Source organism: Sodiomyces alkalinus (genome assembly GCF_003711515.1).
Source record: "Sodiomyces alkalinus F11 unplaced genomic scaffold SODALscaffold_11, whole genome shotgun sequence".
Taxonomy (NCBI): domain Eukaryota; kingdom Fungi; phylum Ascomycota; class Sordariomycetes; order Glomerellales; family Plectosphaerellaceae; genus Sodiomyces; species Sodiomyces alkalinus.
Window position 1 is genome coordinate 84,486 of NW_021167089.1, and position 13,578 is coordinate 98,063.

Below are 13,578 nucleotides of genomic sequence, written 5' to 3' on the forward strand. Positions count from 1 at the left end.
GACCATACCAGCTGGCCTGCAATCACACAACGCTGAAGCTAAAGAGCATCACCTCCCTACCGGCACCCAGGTAGGTGGGTGAAATTACAAGGAGCATCCGAAAAGAGATTGTTTATGATAAGTGGGCACAAAGTAAAAAGCCGAAAAGAACTCGTTTTGGTTTTGTCCTGTTTCTCTGCTGTATCGCAAGGGGACCACAAGGACAAGACGACGACTATGCTTCTGACAGACCAATCCCACCATACACGCCGAATCAAAATAGCAACCCTTTCCTTTTTCCAGAGCCCTTTGGTTAACTCGTCCTGCTCCGCCTTGTCCTTTTTATGTGGGTAATTATAGTTCTAAGTGTTTGCGGGTCTGTGTAGTCTCAAAGCCCGGTAGACCAGGTACGCGCGCCTCTTGCCGTAAAAAAAAAAAGAAAAAAAAATTGCGTGCGCCTTCTTGTTGTTAATGAATAAAAGCATTGCCCGAACCAATCTCCACAAAAGAGAGGGTCATCTGAAGCCTTCTTCTGGTGCATCATGCCGTTCATAATGACCATGAAAAAATGGTACGCCATGGGTGCAGTGCGAGTGGCCTGTAAAAAGCGAACCGAGCTTCGTGATGTTTTGTGGTCATTAAATCATGCCGGGCATTGAACAAGGAGGCGAGCTGGAAGTGAAAACCCACACCCCTTATAACGAGGTGTGATGAGTGTAAATAAAGAAGACAAAAAGAAGAAAAAAAGATGGATCCATAAGCTGAAGCCAGCAGCGAGGAAAGAGAAAAGAGAAAAATAAAATGTCAAAAACCACAGCCGCTGAAAATGTCTGCTCTTTCCTCAGTCGTCTCGCTTGCGCTTGTTATTGCCGCCACTATCGCTGTCGCCATCCTCCGACGATGCCTCGCTGGCGCTCCCAGGAACCTCGGCAGCGACCTGGAACAACACCTTGCCCAATTGATGGAAGTCCCCCCCCGGGACGCCGGCGGGGACCATCATATTTTCGAACGAGTGGGACGTGGTGTCATCCGAGATGAGGTCCATGACGATGGCACCCGCTCCGTGGGTCCGCGAATGCTGGGCGAGGTTATCGCTGCGAGAGAACTTCTTGCCGCACTCGTTACACTCAAAGGGCTTCTCCTGCGTGTGGAGCGACCGGTAGTGGCGCTTGAGGTGCTCCTGACGACGGAATCGGCGGTTGCACAGCTCGCAGACGAACGTCTTTGAAGGGTCCTCCGTCAGCGACTGCTTGCGACCGCGGCGGCTCTTGAGGCCGGGGCCCCCGGACGGCTGGGGCGTAGCTCCGTGTTCGGAATCCGAAGAGTCTTTAGCCTCCGGGGTCTGGGCGCCCTGATGCGAGGCCGGCTGCTGCGAGTCGGCACTCACGCCCGACTGGGTGGCCTCTGTCGCGGCGGTCGTGGTCATGGAGGAAACGGCGGCACTGTCGTCGATGGAAATCTTGCGACGCTTGCTCTGGTGCGAGTCGCAGTCGGAGAAGGAGCTGGTGGCGTCTGTGAGAAAGGACTCTTCCTCGTCGAAACTGAACTCGCCTGCGCCAATGAAGCTGGCGTGACCAAGAGAAACAACGCTGGAGCCAGTGCTTGCGCGGGGCCGGCCGGCGTCCAAGGCTGCTGAGTTGGTTGTGGCGTCGTCTGAGCCAAAATTCACAAGGTCGTTGACCAAGTCTTCGTCCGATTCCAAATCGGAAAGATGGTCGTCGAATGGGGGTAGTCCGTGGGATGGAACGATGAGGTCGTCGAAAGTCGCAGTATGGGACGGTGCGACTGGGGCGGGGGCCTGGGATGCTGCTTCGCCAGCCTTGAGTCCGTCGTCGTCGTCGATGGATGGGAAGACGGCCAATTCAGCAAGAGCGGAAGTCGCAGGGATAACACCCGAGACGGTCAAGTTCCGGGGATCACAGAAATCGACGTCTTGCTCTGATGCCGTCACAGACCTAGCATAAGGAGCAGGGGACGGAGATAGGGAAGGGCAGGATAGGAGGTCGCTGGTGGAGCTGACGCTTGGAATCGAATCCTGGTCGAAGGGTCGTTGAGATTCAGGTACGTGTGATGCACGAGGCTGAGAATGAGATGGAGCTTGTGGGTTCTGATGGAGGTAAACTGCCAAAAAGAGATTAGCGCCAAGTCGAGAGCCAAGTTGCCAATTTAGAGGAGGCTGCAGGTTGAGAGGCACAAGTTTCGAAAGGAATAAAAAAAAAAGCGACAGGGGTTGCCCGGAGACTGGGGATGGTCTTCCCACGGGGGGGCTTTGACCGCTGGCGGATATTTCCAGTGTGCCCACAGTGGCCGAGAAAATCACCGACTTGGGTGTTCCTCAGCGAGTTCATGCTGCCTCAGGCAGGAACCTATTGGGCGGTGACCGGCAAAGGCGACAGATAACGAGTCCCACCCGCCCGAGGTTTCCGCATCAGTTACTAGGGCCCCTTGCCCTGGCTGTTGGGCTACTACCTTAGGTACCCTGAGAAATCCCCGCCCGGAAGTCAAGTCCAGCAGTCCCGGAACAACCCCCGGCCCCGACAAATGTCCAGTGGTCACCGATGCGACCGGGGTAAGAGTGGCCTGAAGGCAGTTTCCAGTGGCATGGACATGTTGTCACTAACAACATGCAGCCTATTGTTTCTCCCACGCAGAATTCAAAGTACCAATGTCCGCCCACCGGCTCGCCCATCAGGTGTCGGGAGTGTGGGAAACAATATGAAGAGGATCGGACATGTAGTGTAAAATGCAATGTAAAAATAAAAATAAAAACGGAAAAAGTAGAACGTACCAGGTGTCATTGGTGGTGATCCACAGCTCGACCAATCGAGTACAGGGTTCTCAATCGACTCGAGGGTTTCCTTGCCATCCTCAAGGCCGTCCAGCCCAGAGAACATCGGGTTCATCGGCGTCTGCAGCATGTCGCATTGCTGATTGGGGCTGCTCACAGTGCTGCACGCGCTGGACAACGGTGGTGTAGAGGGAAAGCACAGCCCGTCATCTAGGCCCTCGGTGTCGAGAAGAATGGTGGGCTTCTGGTGCGCTCCCGCGGAGTGAGGCTGCGGCGAGGCCAGCGGTGTCATGACACCGGGGCCGTTGCTGTACAATGTCGGCACAGATGGCGGCTGCTGCGAGCATGAGGAGTTGGGCCTCGAGTAAGTCGGAGTTGAGGGCAGAGTTGGTACCATGGGGTACATGGGCAGCTGGCCCATACCAGCTGGCGCGAGGACTTGCTGCGCTTGCGGAAACTGTGCTTGTTGCCGGCTGTCCCAGTAGAACTGTCCAGCGGCCATCTGAGTCGCCATCATGGTGGACTCCATTATGTGAAGATGCAGTGTGGTGTATGTAGTAGTGATAGTCCTGAGAAGTCTAGAGGCGGCCGTTGTCAGTGGTGCCCTTTTCGTCAGGGGCCGAACACAGGGGCAAACCAAACTAACCAGACTAAACTTGTCGTATATGGGTCGTGGATTTAACGTGTTTCCGTCCTTTCGTTCGAGTCGTGCTGATATCGTGTATGGTCGTTTAAAGATTAGGTAAAGTTATAATGCAGCGGATACTTATACAAGGCCCTTTCGATCAGATGAGGATTCGTCGGGCAGACTGGTTGGTTCAAAGGATGGTGTGTCTTCGGTTTTGGGGTTGTGAAAAGATTGGACGACTGTCTCCTAGGCTAGAGCGAAGGACAAGGACGGTCTAAGTGATGACTCGAGAGGTCGAAGTGTTGTACATGGAGATTTCATCCGTTTACTTGCGGCGGTCTCTCCTCTTTGATATCACTGACAGATCGAAATATCACCGAGGAAGAGTGCGCAGAGAAAGGTCGGCCGGTTCTTCGCCCCGTGGGCAGACAAGATAATAGGTGCCTCGAAAACCAAGGTGGTAGATGGACGAGGTTGAGCGTCGTGTGTGCCGTGTACGTGCACGTGGATGTGTTGCTTTAAAGGAAGGGCAAGGACGGTCCGAGGCAATGACCCGAAATGTCGTCCTAAATAAAAAATGCTATGTCGAGTCACTTAAAAAAGGTAAACCCGAGATGGCATGAAAGAAGAAGAAGAACCACGCAAGGCACGCCAAAAGTCGAAGTCAAACACGACTGCCGATCGTTTAAGACTGACTGTCAGAGTCAAGGAACGAGCTAGATGCGTGGGTAAAGAGGTGAAGAGGTGAGATATGTATGTTCCTCCTCCACCAGAAGATCGACGGACGGGGCGGCTCCAGAGATAAACAAGCAAGTCGATAGGCATGATAGGTATCCGTCCTAGCAGAAGAGCCTAAGCACAACCAAGCACTAATGCTGGTGGACTTGGACCGCGCTCTCCCCGACGAATGCCAGTCTTCCTCCACGCCTTGTTTCACAGGACCAGGGTCAAGGATCACGTCTGAGAATAGGTGGATGCGCTGACAGGGATGTGCGAAGTTACGACCCAGGAACAAGAAGGTGGGCGAGACGGTGGGGTGGCCCGGGGGGGGGGGGAGGGTCCCAAAGTAGGTGAAAGCACCGGGACCCATCCCACGGTACCTCTTTGGCTCCTCCACCGCCCGTGGTCCGTGTCTAGGGGGGGCGCGAGGGGAAAACGGCGGGTGGATTCCAAAGCGGGTTGCTGGGTCCCTTAGTCCCTCAGATGACTGTACACAGTGATATACAGTGTTGAGTGGGCGACAAGTCCTGCGCCTGCACCACGAGGTTGCTTCTAATCACCTAGAACCATACCTAGTGTATGTACCTTAGTGGGAGAGAGGGTGTGGTGAGAGGGGGGCGCAGCAGTCATTAATGGTCTGCTAATTCGGGCACTGACCACCCACCCGCACGTCCTTCGCACCGTCGCTTAACAGTTCTTCTCACAGTACATATATACATATATAAGATAAGTACCTAAGGTACACTCCAACTCCAGCATAGGTAGGTACCTTAGAAATAACAGACGAGACCCTCGACGGATTGAATGGGCCTATACAAAACAGGTGCGGACACAGCCTGACAATGCGCCAGCTCCAAGCATCTACCTGCCCTGATTAATTACAGTACGAGGTTGGAACGACGAAGCAAATGTTATAGTATTATTCGCAGAATGATGACCGAGGTACGGATACACTCTGAACTTTGCAGATGATTTACTGGCTGGCACGGTGGTTGGGTAGGTACTCTTCAATGCCTCTCTTTCGGAACGTGTCGGATAGCTATTCCGGTGCATACGAGGCGACATATCACTCCCGAGCAGATTTTACAAATCTTCTCTTGGTCTGGCCCTATTTGTTTATTTACTATGTATTATGTGTTTATTATATATGTATTTGTGTTGGCTCGATTTGTGGCGTCTGTACGTGATGAATAAATAGCCTGTTGAACTATTACCGAGTCTTTGTACATATTCGTAAATATGGGCGTCGGTGATTTTGGCTACTTTCGGACATAGCGTACCACCAAAAGGCACGAAATAGGTACTATAACTTATAATCCAATGCCTTTTCGAGACCGAAGAAACCGTCCATGTACGAAGCATGTCCCGAGACATTCGCTGAAGTTGCAACGTCCCAATGACGCAGTCTTCACGGTCTGACAGGTTACGAGTTTGTCAGAGCCGAGAGAGAGACATGCTGAAAAAGCCGAAAAAGGGCAAGGAGCTGAGCCCAATGTGACTTCAGCACTGCATAAACCCGAAGCCCTCGTGTTCTCTGGTAAGCGATGATAGGACAGCATAGGGGAAGCAGTGGATAGACAGACACAAGCATGCATGGTGGGTGCTAAAGCCTGTGCTCAGATGAATAGCGCCGGGCCACATAATTTGCACAAATCATGCCCTGGACTGCTATTGGCTCGGGATGACTTTTTTGTGAGCGTGTCGCTGGCTCAGCCTACGCTCGACCCACCGCGACGCGAACACAACCATCCATCCATCCATTCCCTTTGGTGGCCTCCCAAGGCTCCAGCGAGACAGAAACGCCCACCACTCTTATGGCTCCGTGACCAACGCAAAGGCACATAAAAAAGTGTGCGAGCGTGCACTAGTGTAGCGCTTGTGCAGCTGGGTGTTCCCGCCGCCGCCTATTACACACCATTGATTGTGTCGACCAAGATGGTGCTGATCAGTCTCTATCCTATCACATCACTCTTAACCGGACCTCTCAGGCGTGTCCCGTGCCCCGTGCCCTCTCACTCGAACTGATTGTTTTAGGTCTGTTCATAATAGGAATTATTGGTGGATTGGCTTCGAAATTCCGTCGCCGGCTCCCTCTTAGAGGCGGATGACCAACGGTCGGCGTTGAACCATAACGGCGGGTGCTTGTGCGAATACGGAGCCATGGCCCTCGCGACCCAACAAGCCGCGACAATACGAATAGATACCCTTCTTGATAATTACTTCTGAGAAGGCGTCCAGGCGTCCCCGTGATGATGCTGAGCCTATCGCATGTCATTTCGAACAAGCAACGAGGACGAAGCTGCTTCCCTCTCCATTTTGCGATTCGCCACTAATAACTATGGCGGCAGTTGGTGTGGCCACACCTAGGCCTCTGAATACTCCATAGATCGGGGTCGCGATAGAGGCGGCGAACCCCCCCCCCCTGGTGAGAGCATTGACAATGGAAGCTAGGATATGAGGCACGTCGAGCGGGCCGTTGTTAAAATAATGCCTCGGTCTTGACGTCTTGACCGTGGACAAGGCGTCCTGTCATCGATGGCTGTTGATGGTTGGTTGTCTTGTACGAAGCCACGAAGTCTTACAGAGTACTTTGTACAGTCTGCGAGTCCTCCGATAATTGCGCCGAGTTGAAAGGCCAACCAATAAATTGAGAGGAAGATGATGAGACTTGGAAGGGGAACCAAGAGCCAACGCAGAGACACGACAACATACCGTCACTTTCTTCAATGTCCGTTCCTCCAATTACGGTCCTCTCAATTCCATTTCTTTACCTTACCGCCCGGCACACCCGAGCTAAGAGGAGGAATTCCCTGATTATTGGACGTTTTCGCCCTCTTGCCCTGCCACGGTCCTCTCATCAAGGCTTTACTCGCAGCCATGACTCGAAAATGATGGTTGTCTGCTCGACAATGACAGACATGGTGGTACACGTAGGATCGACGGCCTGCCAATAATTCAAAATACGAAACATCTTTTATCAACGAGTCGCCACAGAGGCAAACATATGTGCTTCTCTGGAACGAGGGACGCCGGGGAACGAAGCCCGCGACCATGCAACCCCGTCTTGGAGTTGACATGGAGTAAATAGATCATGATCCAAAAAGTAAGGACGCGCTAAAAGCCGACGTAACAGAAGATGGGGAAGGGGTTGCATCACGGTCATCCCCGGCCTTGGCATTGACAACTTAGTAATAAGCCAATACTCTATATATATCACCTGCTCTTTGCAGCATGCGTGCCTCCGATCTGGCTTCGTTTTCTGGTGCTTGGGAATCCGCGTTTCGGGGAGGTCGCAGAGGCGCGACTCCCATGGGTACGGAGGAATTTTAGTGATCCCTGTTCTTTGGGTTTTCTTGTTGCAACGGTAAGGGTCGGGTGGTCGAGGTAATTGTCAAACCGTTTCATATCAGTAAAGAACGTCGGCACAGAGGGAGGGCCCAACAGCCATGCGATTTGTGGGCACATAGATCCCAGCTCCTCCTCGCATCTCATTTCGTATCTGCCGAGTCACTTTGTGGAAAGCGATGGATGATTATCACCTGCCTCATATCTATCACAAAGAGTGACGATAATGTGGTGATCCTACTGCCATTTTTTGGCCGCGCCATTTATTACTTCTATGTATGCGATAATGATATCTCGCGTCTTATTTGAACATATCACCGGCGGTATGGATACATGTCACTTGGGAATGATAAGGCACTAGCGATACCTTAGGTAATGTATGATAAGGTTGAGATAGGTAAGGTACCTTACCTATGTGTACCTATGCGAGCTTGTCTGTTGCTACGATAATTGCCCTACGACTTGATTACTATTACGTTACAACCGGGATCGCTGCGAGGCACCAAAATGGTCTTCTGTTCCGATTCTTCAAACCCCCACTTCGCAGAGGGAACAACCCCGCCTTGACGGCGCAAGGATGGTTCAAGGCCTAAATGTTCCCGATAATATTCTTATTATCTATCTTCCTACGAAGTAGAGCTGCCCTTTTTTTCTTCTTTGTTTTTCTCCCTTCTAGTTAATCATTCGTCCTCATCCATGCTTCAAGGGGACAGATTATCGTTTTGTATTTTCCGGGCCAAAAACGACTGCTCTATGGCGCAAGCCCCTGTTTGCGTGTTATCCGCTTTAGGAGAGACATTTCAAACGTAGTTCCGTCGTTAAAATTATAAACCACACCCGAACGATGTACGGAGTAATTACGTTGTACGATGCATTTTTGAACGACCAAGAACGGGACGTTTCCCATCTTTCCTGTTTAGGCTATCATCTTCCACATCCTTTGAACGATGCACGAATCGTTAATTATCTCGAAGCGGCTTGGTCACGAAACCACGGCGTCGGGTACGCATCATTGACCGTATCTGGATAAGGGAAGGACCGGATCGCGTCGGGGGGGACGTCTCCCCGTGCAGTCTTCTCGACCACTATATCAAACAAGATAGCGGCAGCCGGCCTATCGATTTTATTCTCTCTTGTGGCGGCGCAATGTTGCTTGTGCTTTCAGGTCAGACGTTGGTAGCGCAAGCCCTCATCATCTCCCATCTCGCCACATTAGAATAGATTCACCTTAAGCATGCTCGGTACCTGGACATCCGCCGCGCTTGTTGACGGCGCTACGACTTTTGGGCTATCACTTTATAACGTATAGACGAAATACGGATTAATACGTGCTAGACGTAATGAACCGTTAACTTGCCTATCTTGGTGCGGTCTTGGTACTGCATAAGTTTGACCCGTCCGTGCCATGGGGGTTGCATTAGTTTTATTACACGCTATGCACTAAGGTCATATTCCCTACCTTACCTTAGGTGCCCAGTAGGTTTAATGCACGGGTACTGAGTGGGTAGCGAAATACGAAAGTAGTCTGTACGTAATACTATGGTTCGTTAGTAAACATAGTGTGCTTACGACTCGGGGAAAAGGTGCATCACGGGTACTCCGTACGTAGGTGGTAGGTATCTGTCACTATGCCTCAGAACTGGAGTACTCGTGCCGCACAAGCATTTATGATTGTGCTCGACACCCCCTGCATTAGACTCGTCTCGGAATAAGAGGCGGGTCAATCACGAAGTCAACCGGAGCACAGTAACACCGTGTCCTATTTCTGTTATCGCTTGTATTTGAATACTTCGTAATTACGTTGTACGTTGCACAATCCCTCTCAACCTCGCTATCCCGTCCCCGTCTCTCATGCTTGCCCCATCCCATCCTCCATTGATCCTCCCAGACCTTCCAGACGGACGGCTACCAACAGTAGGAAGAACACCGTACGTCGGAGAACACGCCAGAATAGGCAGCTTGTCACCGTCTCCAATCCTTCTGGAAGCAATGGAATCCGTAATCCTTCAGACCGCGGTTTCGCCATCGCATCGAACGCGTTCCGGCTCCTCTTTAGAGGCAAAAAGAATCAGAAGTACCTTCCCCGAAGGGACCAACCAATTTGCCACCTTCTATCCTAGACGATCTGGCTCGGAAGACCCGCCGGAGAAAGGTGCATCGCACGTGTGGTTATCACCGTTGTCCGTATCTCGTTATCTCGAGCAAAGGGCTCTAGATTTCCCCGAAACCTGTGCCTGTTACGTTTAGGTTGCTTGTGGGGGGTCTCAACTGGTTCCTGCTTGTCGTACCGTACCTTGCTTGCATACACCGTACGTACTAAGAGGGCTAGTTGGTAAGGTACTTCGCAATGCCACTCGTCGTTTCGTCCTCGGGGGACAAACAAACTCTTCCGCGCTAAGAGGTCTTGCAGGTCTGCAGTGGGCCAGCTGCAGGAACAGAAGAACCAACATGCAGGTACGGCCACATTTTCTCGTTCGTTTCTCGTCTCTCGCTCGACCGCGGTCGCAGTTAGCACAGTATGGATCTCCTCTGCTCCATAGTTCCCAGGAAAAAGGGCACCCCCTTCAGAGGCAAACTCGTCAAAGACCCAATCTCTCTTGTTTCACTACTGCGCAAATAGTGTATAAGTACATCTATAGCGAGGTCGTCAGATTTCTTTCGCGGCGCCAGGAGAATAATCGCCGAGATAGCGCACAGCACGGCCTTCTATTCCCCACGAAATGCGGAGTCAAGTGTGTAACTAGTTCTTTCGTAGACATTGTTCACTTCTGATGGTCAGTGCTCTGAAGTGCTTGTCGGAAGGACTATGTTGCTCGTGCTTGAGACATATTGGGGGCCAGAACTAAAGTCAATGCTGAGCCTGAACGAAGTAATAAGTACGTACCTATATCGGACATAATCGGGAGGGCTGTTCGCTTTGCGAATCTTCACACTCTTCGACGAATGAACACATACACATAGAGGCGGTATGGCGGGGTCCTCCTCACTCTATACTGTAGACCGGGGAGTCCCGCCTTGATGCAGGTCCCGTCTCATGTCTCTGCACTTCGGCACAGCAGAACGTGGTGGGCAGCATGATCCGCTGAGTGGCTGGGCCGATACTCATTCTCTGGGAGAACGCGGGCTACAGACGATCCAACGTGCTGGGTCAAGCGGGAGGGCGTAAAAAAGTTCTCATCTTTCAAGCAACCTGCGAATCATAAGAAGACGCCGGAAATGGCGGGTTTCTTCCCTCGAACAACTGTGTACGTACATAGGTAGGTAGGTACGTTGTATCTCCCCCCCCCTCCGAAAATACGAAGTACTACGAAGTACAAAGTACGAAGTACGGCTGGGATATTTGATTGCCCATCCGCAACATCGTGTCACTCTGTTGAAAATGATGCCATAGGCAGTTGAGGGTCAAGCAATGTGGCAAACCCATCAGTCGGGTCGAAGGGGAAACCAGAATGCAAAACCGCTCTTGTGAGAGCTAAGACCGCTCTTTTTGCTGCACTGTGAACGGGGCAGGGGAGAGAGGATGGCGGGGGGCCGGAACGATTCAGCGCGGCCCGGATAGTAGCCGTGAGCATGGACCTGGGCTAGGGTTACCCACAATACAGTGTCCACAGCGGGGACCTGAGCCAGGAACGGGTGAATACCCCGAGGACAAGAACTGCCCCGGATTCTGTCAAGCGACGCTGGGCCCCCCTGGTCGCCAATTCAAAGCAGCGAATCCCTTGTTTGGGCGGCGGCCATTTGCTAAGAGATCGGCGGTGCGGAGGGCTCAAAACAGAGACCAAGGAAAGAGTGTGTCCATTGAAGCCGTTTTTTTTTTTTTTTGCCTGATCAAGCGGGTCATCTTATCCATACTGTCCTCTGGGAGGGGGACTGGATTAATGGGCGGGGGGAGATGAGGTGGTTTCACTTGGTTGGAGGAAGATCCTCTGTGCCGGGATTTACGCATTTTTGCCTCTGCCCGGCCTGTTGCCCCGTATTTCCCGCGACTCTGAGAATTTGGTTGGCCTGGGGAGGGAATATTGAACCGTTCGCAAAGGTCGGTCAAGTCTTGGGTGAGGTCCGAGTTGGGATGACTTTTGGTCGAGAAGGCTCTTTTTTTCCTTCTTTTTTTTTTTATACCCTCTCTTATATTCTTTTTCTTTCTTTTTTCTCCTTCACTTGCAGCCCCTCTCTGTTCTGCTTTCCAGTTCGACCACTGACCGGCAACTTCAAGGAGCCTCCCCGGCTCACCGGTGCTATTCTCGGCGGGGTCCATCCAGGGCCCCTTCATGGTTCTTGGTGCGAACATGAACCAATTGGCACTTCCGCGACTCCATTGCCTGTCCAGGGGCCCTGGTCCTGGCTATGGGTCGAGTACAACGTACGGAGACGCAGGAACCGCAGTTCAGACCGGGATGGGAGACTTCGAGAAGGTTTCATGCTCTCTTGCTCTCTCCCTTTCTCTCACTCTCCCTATCATTCCATTCCTACTCTGTACACACTTCGTACGAAGTACACATGATTGCTGGAACCAAACTCGGCACAGTCCAATTTCAGATGTGAGGGCCCCCATTCAGTACGTTGCACGTTGCACGTTGCAATAACAGGACGGACTCACTTCTCGGAAGGAGGACAGCCCGTGTTTCCAGAATCCAGTCTATCGGAAGTCGCATGGACATTCACCAAAGCCTCGATAATAAGTAATCCTGCCCTTACGGGAGTAATCAATGACGAGCTACCTCGATCATACCCATCCCCATGACATGACCGCTATCGTGGGAAGATGTTTGAACCCGATCATCCATCTTACTAAGGTAACGGTCGGACTACCTTACGGATATCGGTAGGCCATCTCTCAAAATCTCGATAAAACTTCCGATGTCTTGGATGTTACCTCCCAACGTGCCCTGCCCTTGTTGGTATAATGACTGGGTAGTGAGTGCTCAGTAATATTTCGTGAAGATAGATGGCCTTGCCGTAAGTATGTACATGATATAACATAAGCGTCTCCGCCTGTCCGAGCGAGACAACTGCCGGTTCCCTTGAGGTACTTCGTAAACTGCGTGGGGCCGTGGAAATTTGCTGCGGCTCGCAAATCTGCCCGGGAGCTCTCGCGGCTCTCGTTTTTTCACGACAAATCAAGAAAAGTAGACATGGGTGCGAAGATTGCTAACCCGCTCCCTTACCTCAAGCTACCTAGCTTAGAGACTGCTGCCGATGGCCCAGACCGTCGAGTGGCCCTCACGGAAATTGCTATCGATTGATCCTTCGTACGATCGATCAGTCTTTCACATGAAGCTAGAATGGATCAACACATAAGTGACATAACCACGACTAATAAGACGGATCTCCAGATGAACAAGTCTCTGCGACAAGGCAAAGCTCAATCTCCAGAGTGGATGAGCTCCAATCCTCGGGATAGCAGACGTCAGCCCTCTCTTAGCTCGGCATATGGTCTCTGCTATCAGATCGTCCACGATTATCCGAACTTGGTACTACGTGCTCCTCACTTACGTACGTGAGACCGGATCATCATCACGCTAGCAGACCGCGGGTGACGAATGCGTCGGCTCTCTCGTTAGCGCAGGTGAAGTGCAGAGCTGCTCACTATGCTGACCGGGCGCCGGTGGCATGCATGTCTTGTCTTGTTCTGACCGCGATGATCCTGATCCCCTTACCCACCATCCCGAACGGGGAAGGCAATACCTAATAGTCAGGATCATGGCGAGACCTCCTTCGAACAGAAGGCCCTTTCTCCTAGCTCATTGAGACTTTTCTCTGCAAGTGCCAAGGTTCGGTGTGCGGGAAATGCGCGACGATGAAGTAGCGGCGTCGATCGTTGACGAAGCACAGGCAGGCAGGATTCAGGAAGGAAGAGGAAGAGAAGGGCCGGTAAAGTTTACACTGTGGTTCCGCTGTTGTTAAACCACATCGTGCAAAGATGGGCATGGCGCAAAATCGTCCTTGCTCGTGGTTTTCAGTTCTCCTTCCACATTATAGAGAACATGAAAGCGATATACCCTCAGTATCACCGGGCAGGCAGGCCTGTGCTCGTGCAGGTGAGTGTTGCGGAATTGATAGGTACGAGTTGTCGCAGACTGATGGACAGCCCCGAGCACAATTTCCTCGGACTTTCGCC

General features: G+C 51.9%; 2 protein-coding genes across 2 annotated transcripts; one reads left to right on the forward strand and one right to left on the reverse strand.

The window, feature by feature from the left end:
- Nucleotides 1-689: 689 nt before the first annotated feature.
- Nucleotides 690-3,520, reverse strand: SODALDRAFT_60256 (hypothetical protein). The gene is made up of 3 exons (XM_028615525.1): nucleotides 3,414-3,520; nucleotides 2,768-3,345; nucleotides 690-2,100 (listed from the first exon to the last, which is right to left on the reverse strand). The coding sequence occupies exons 2-3, from the start codon at nucleotides 3,294-3,296 to the stop codon at nucleotides 821-823; spliced, it is 1,809 nt and encodes a 602-aa protein (XP_028463075.1). The 5' UTR covers nucleotides 3,297-3,345; nucleotides 3,414-3,520; the 3' UTR covers nucleotides 690-820.
- A 7,485-nt stretch (nucleotides 3,521-11,005) lies between these two features.
- SODALDRAFT_60311 (hypothetical protein) lies at nucleotides 11,006-12,211 on the forward strand. The gene has a single exon (XM_028615526.1). It carries the CDS (start codon nucleotides 11,353-11,355, stop codon nucleotides 11,959-11,961), a length of 609 nt encoding a protein of 202 aa, XP_028463076.1. The 5' UTR covers nucleotides 11,006-11,352; the 3' UTR covers nucleotides 11,962-12,211.
- Nucleotides 12,212-13,578: the final 1,367 nt, after the last annotated feature.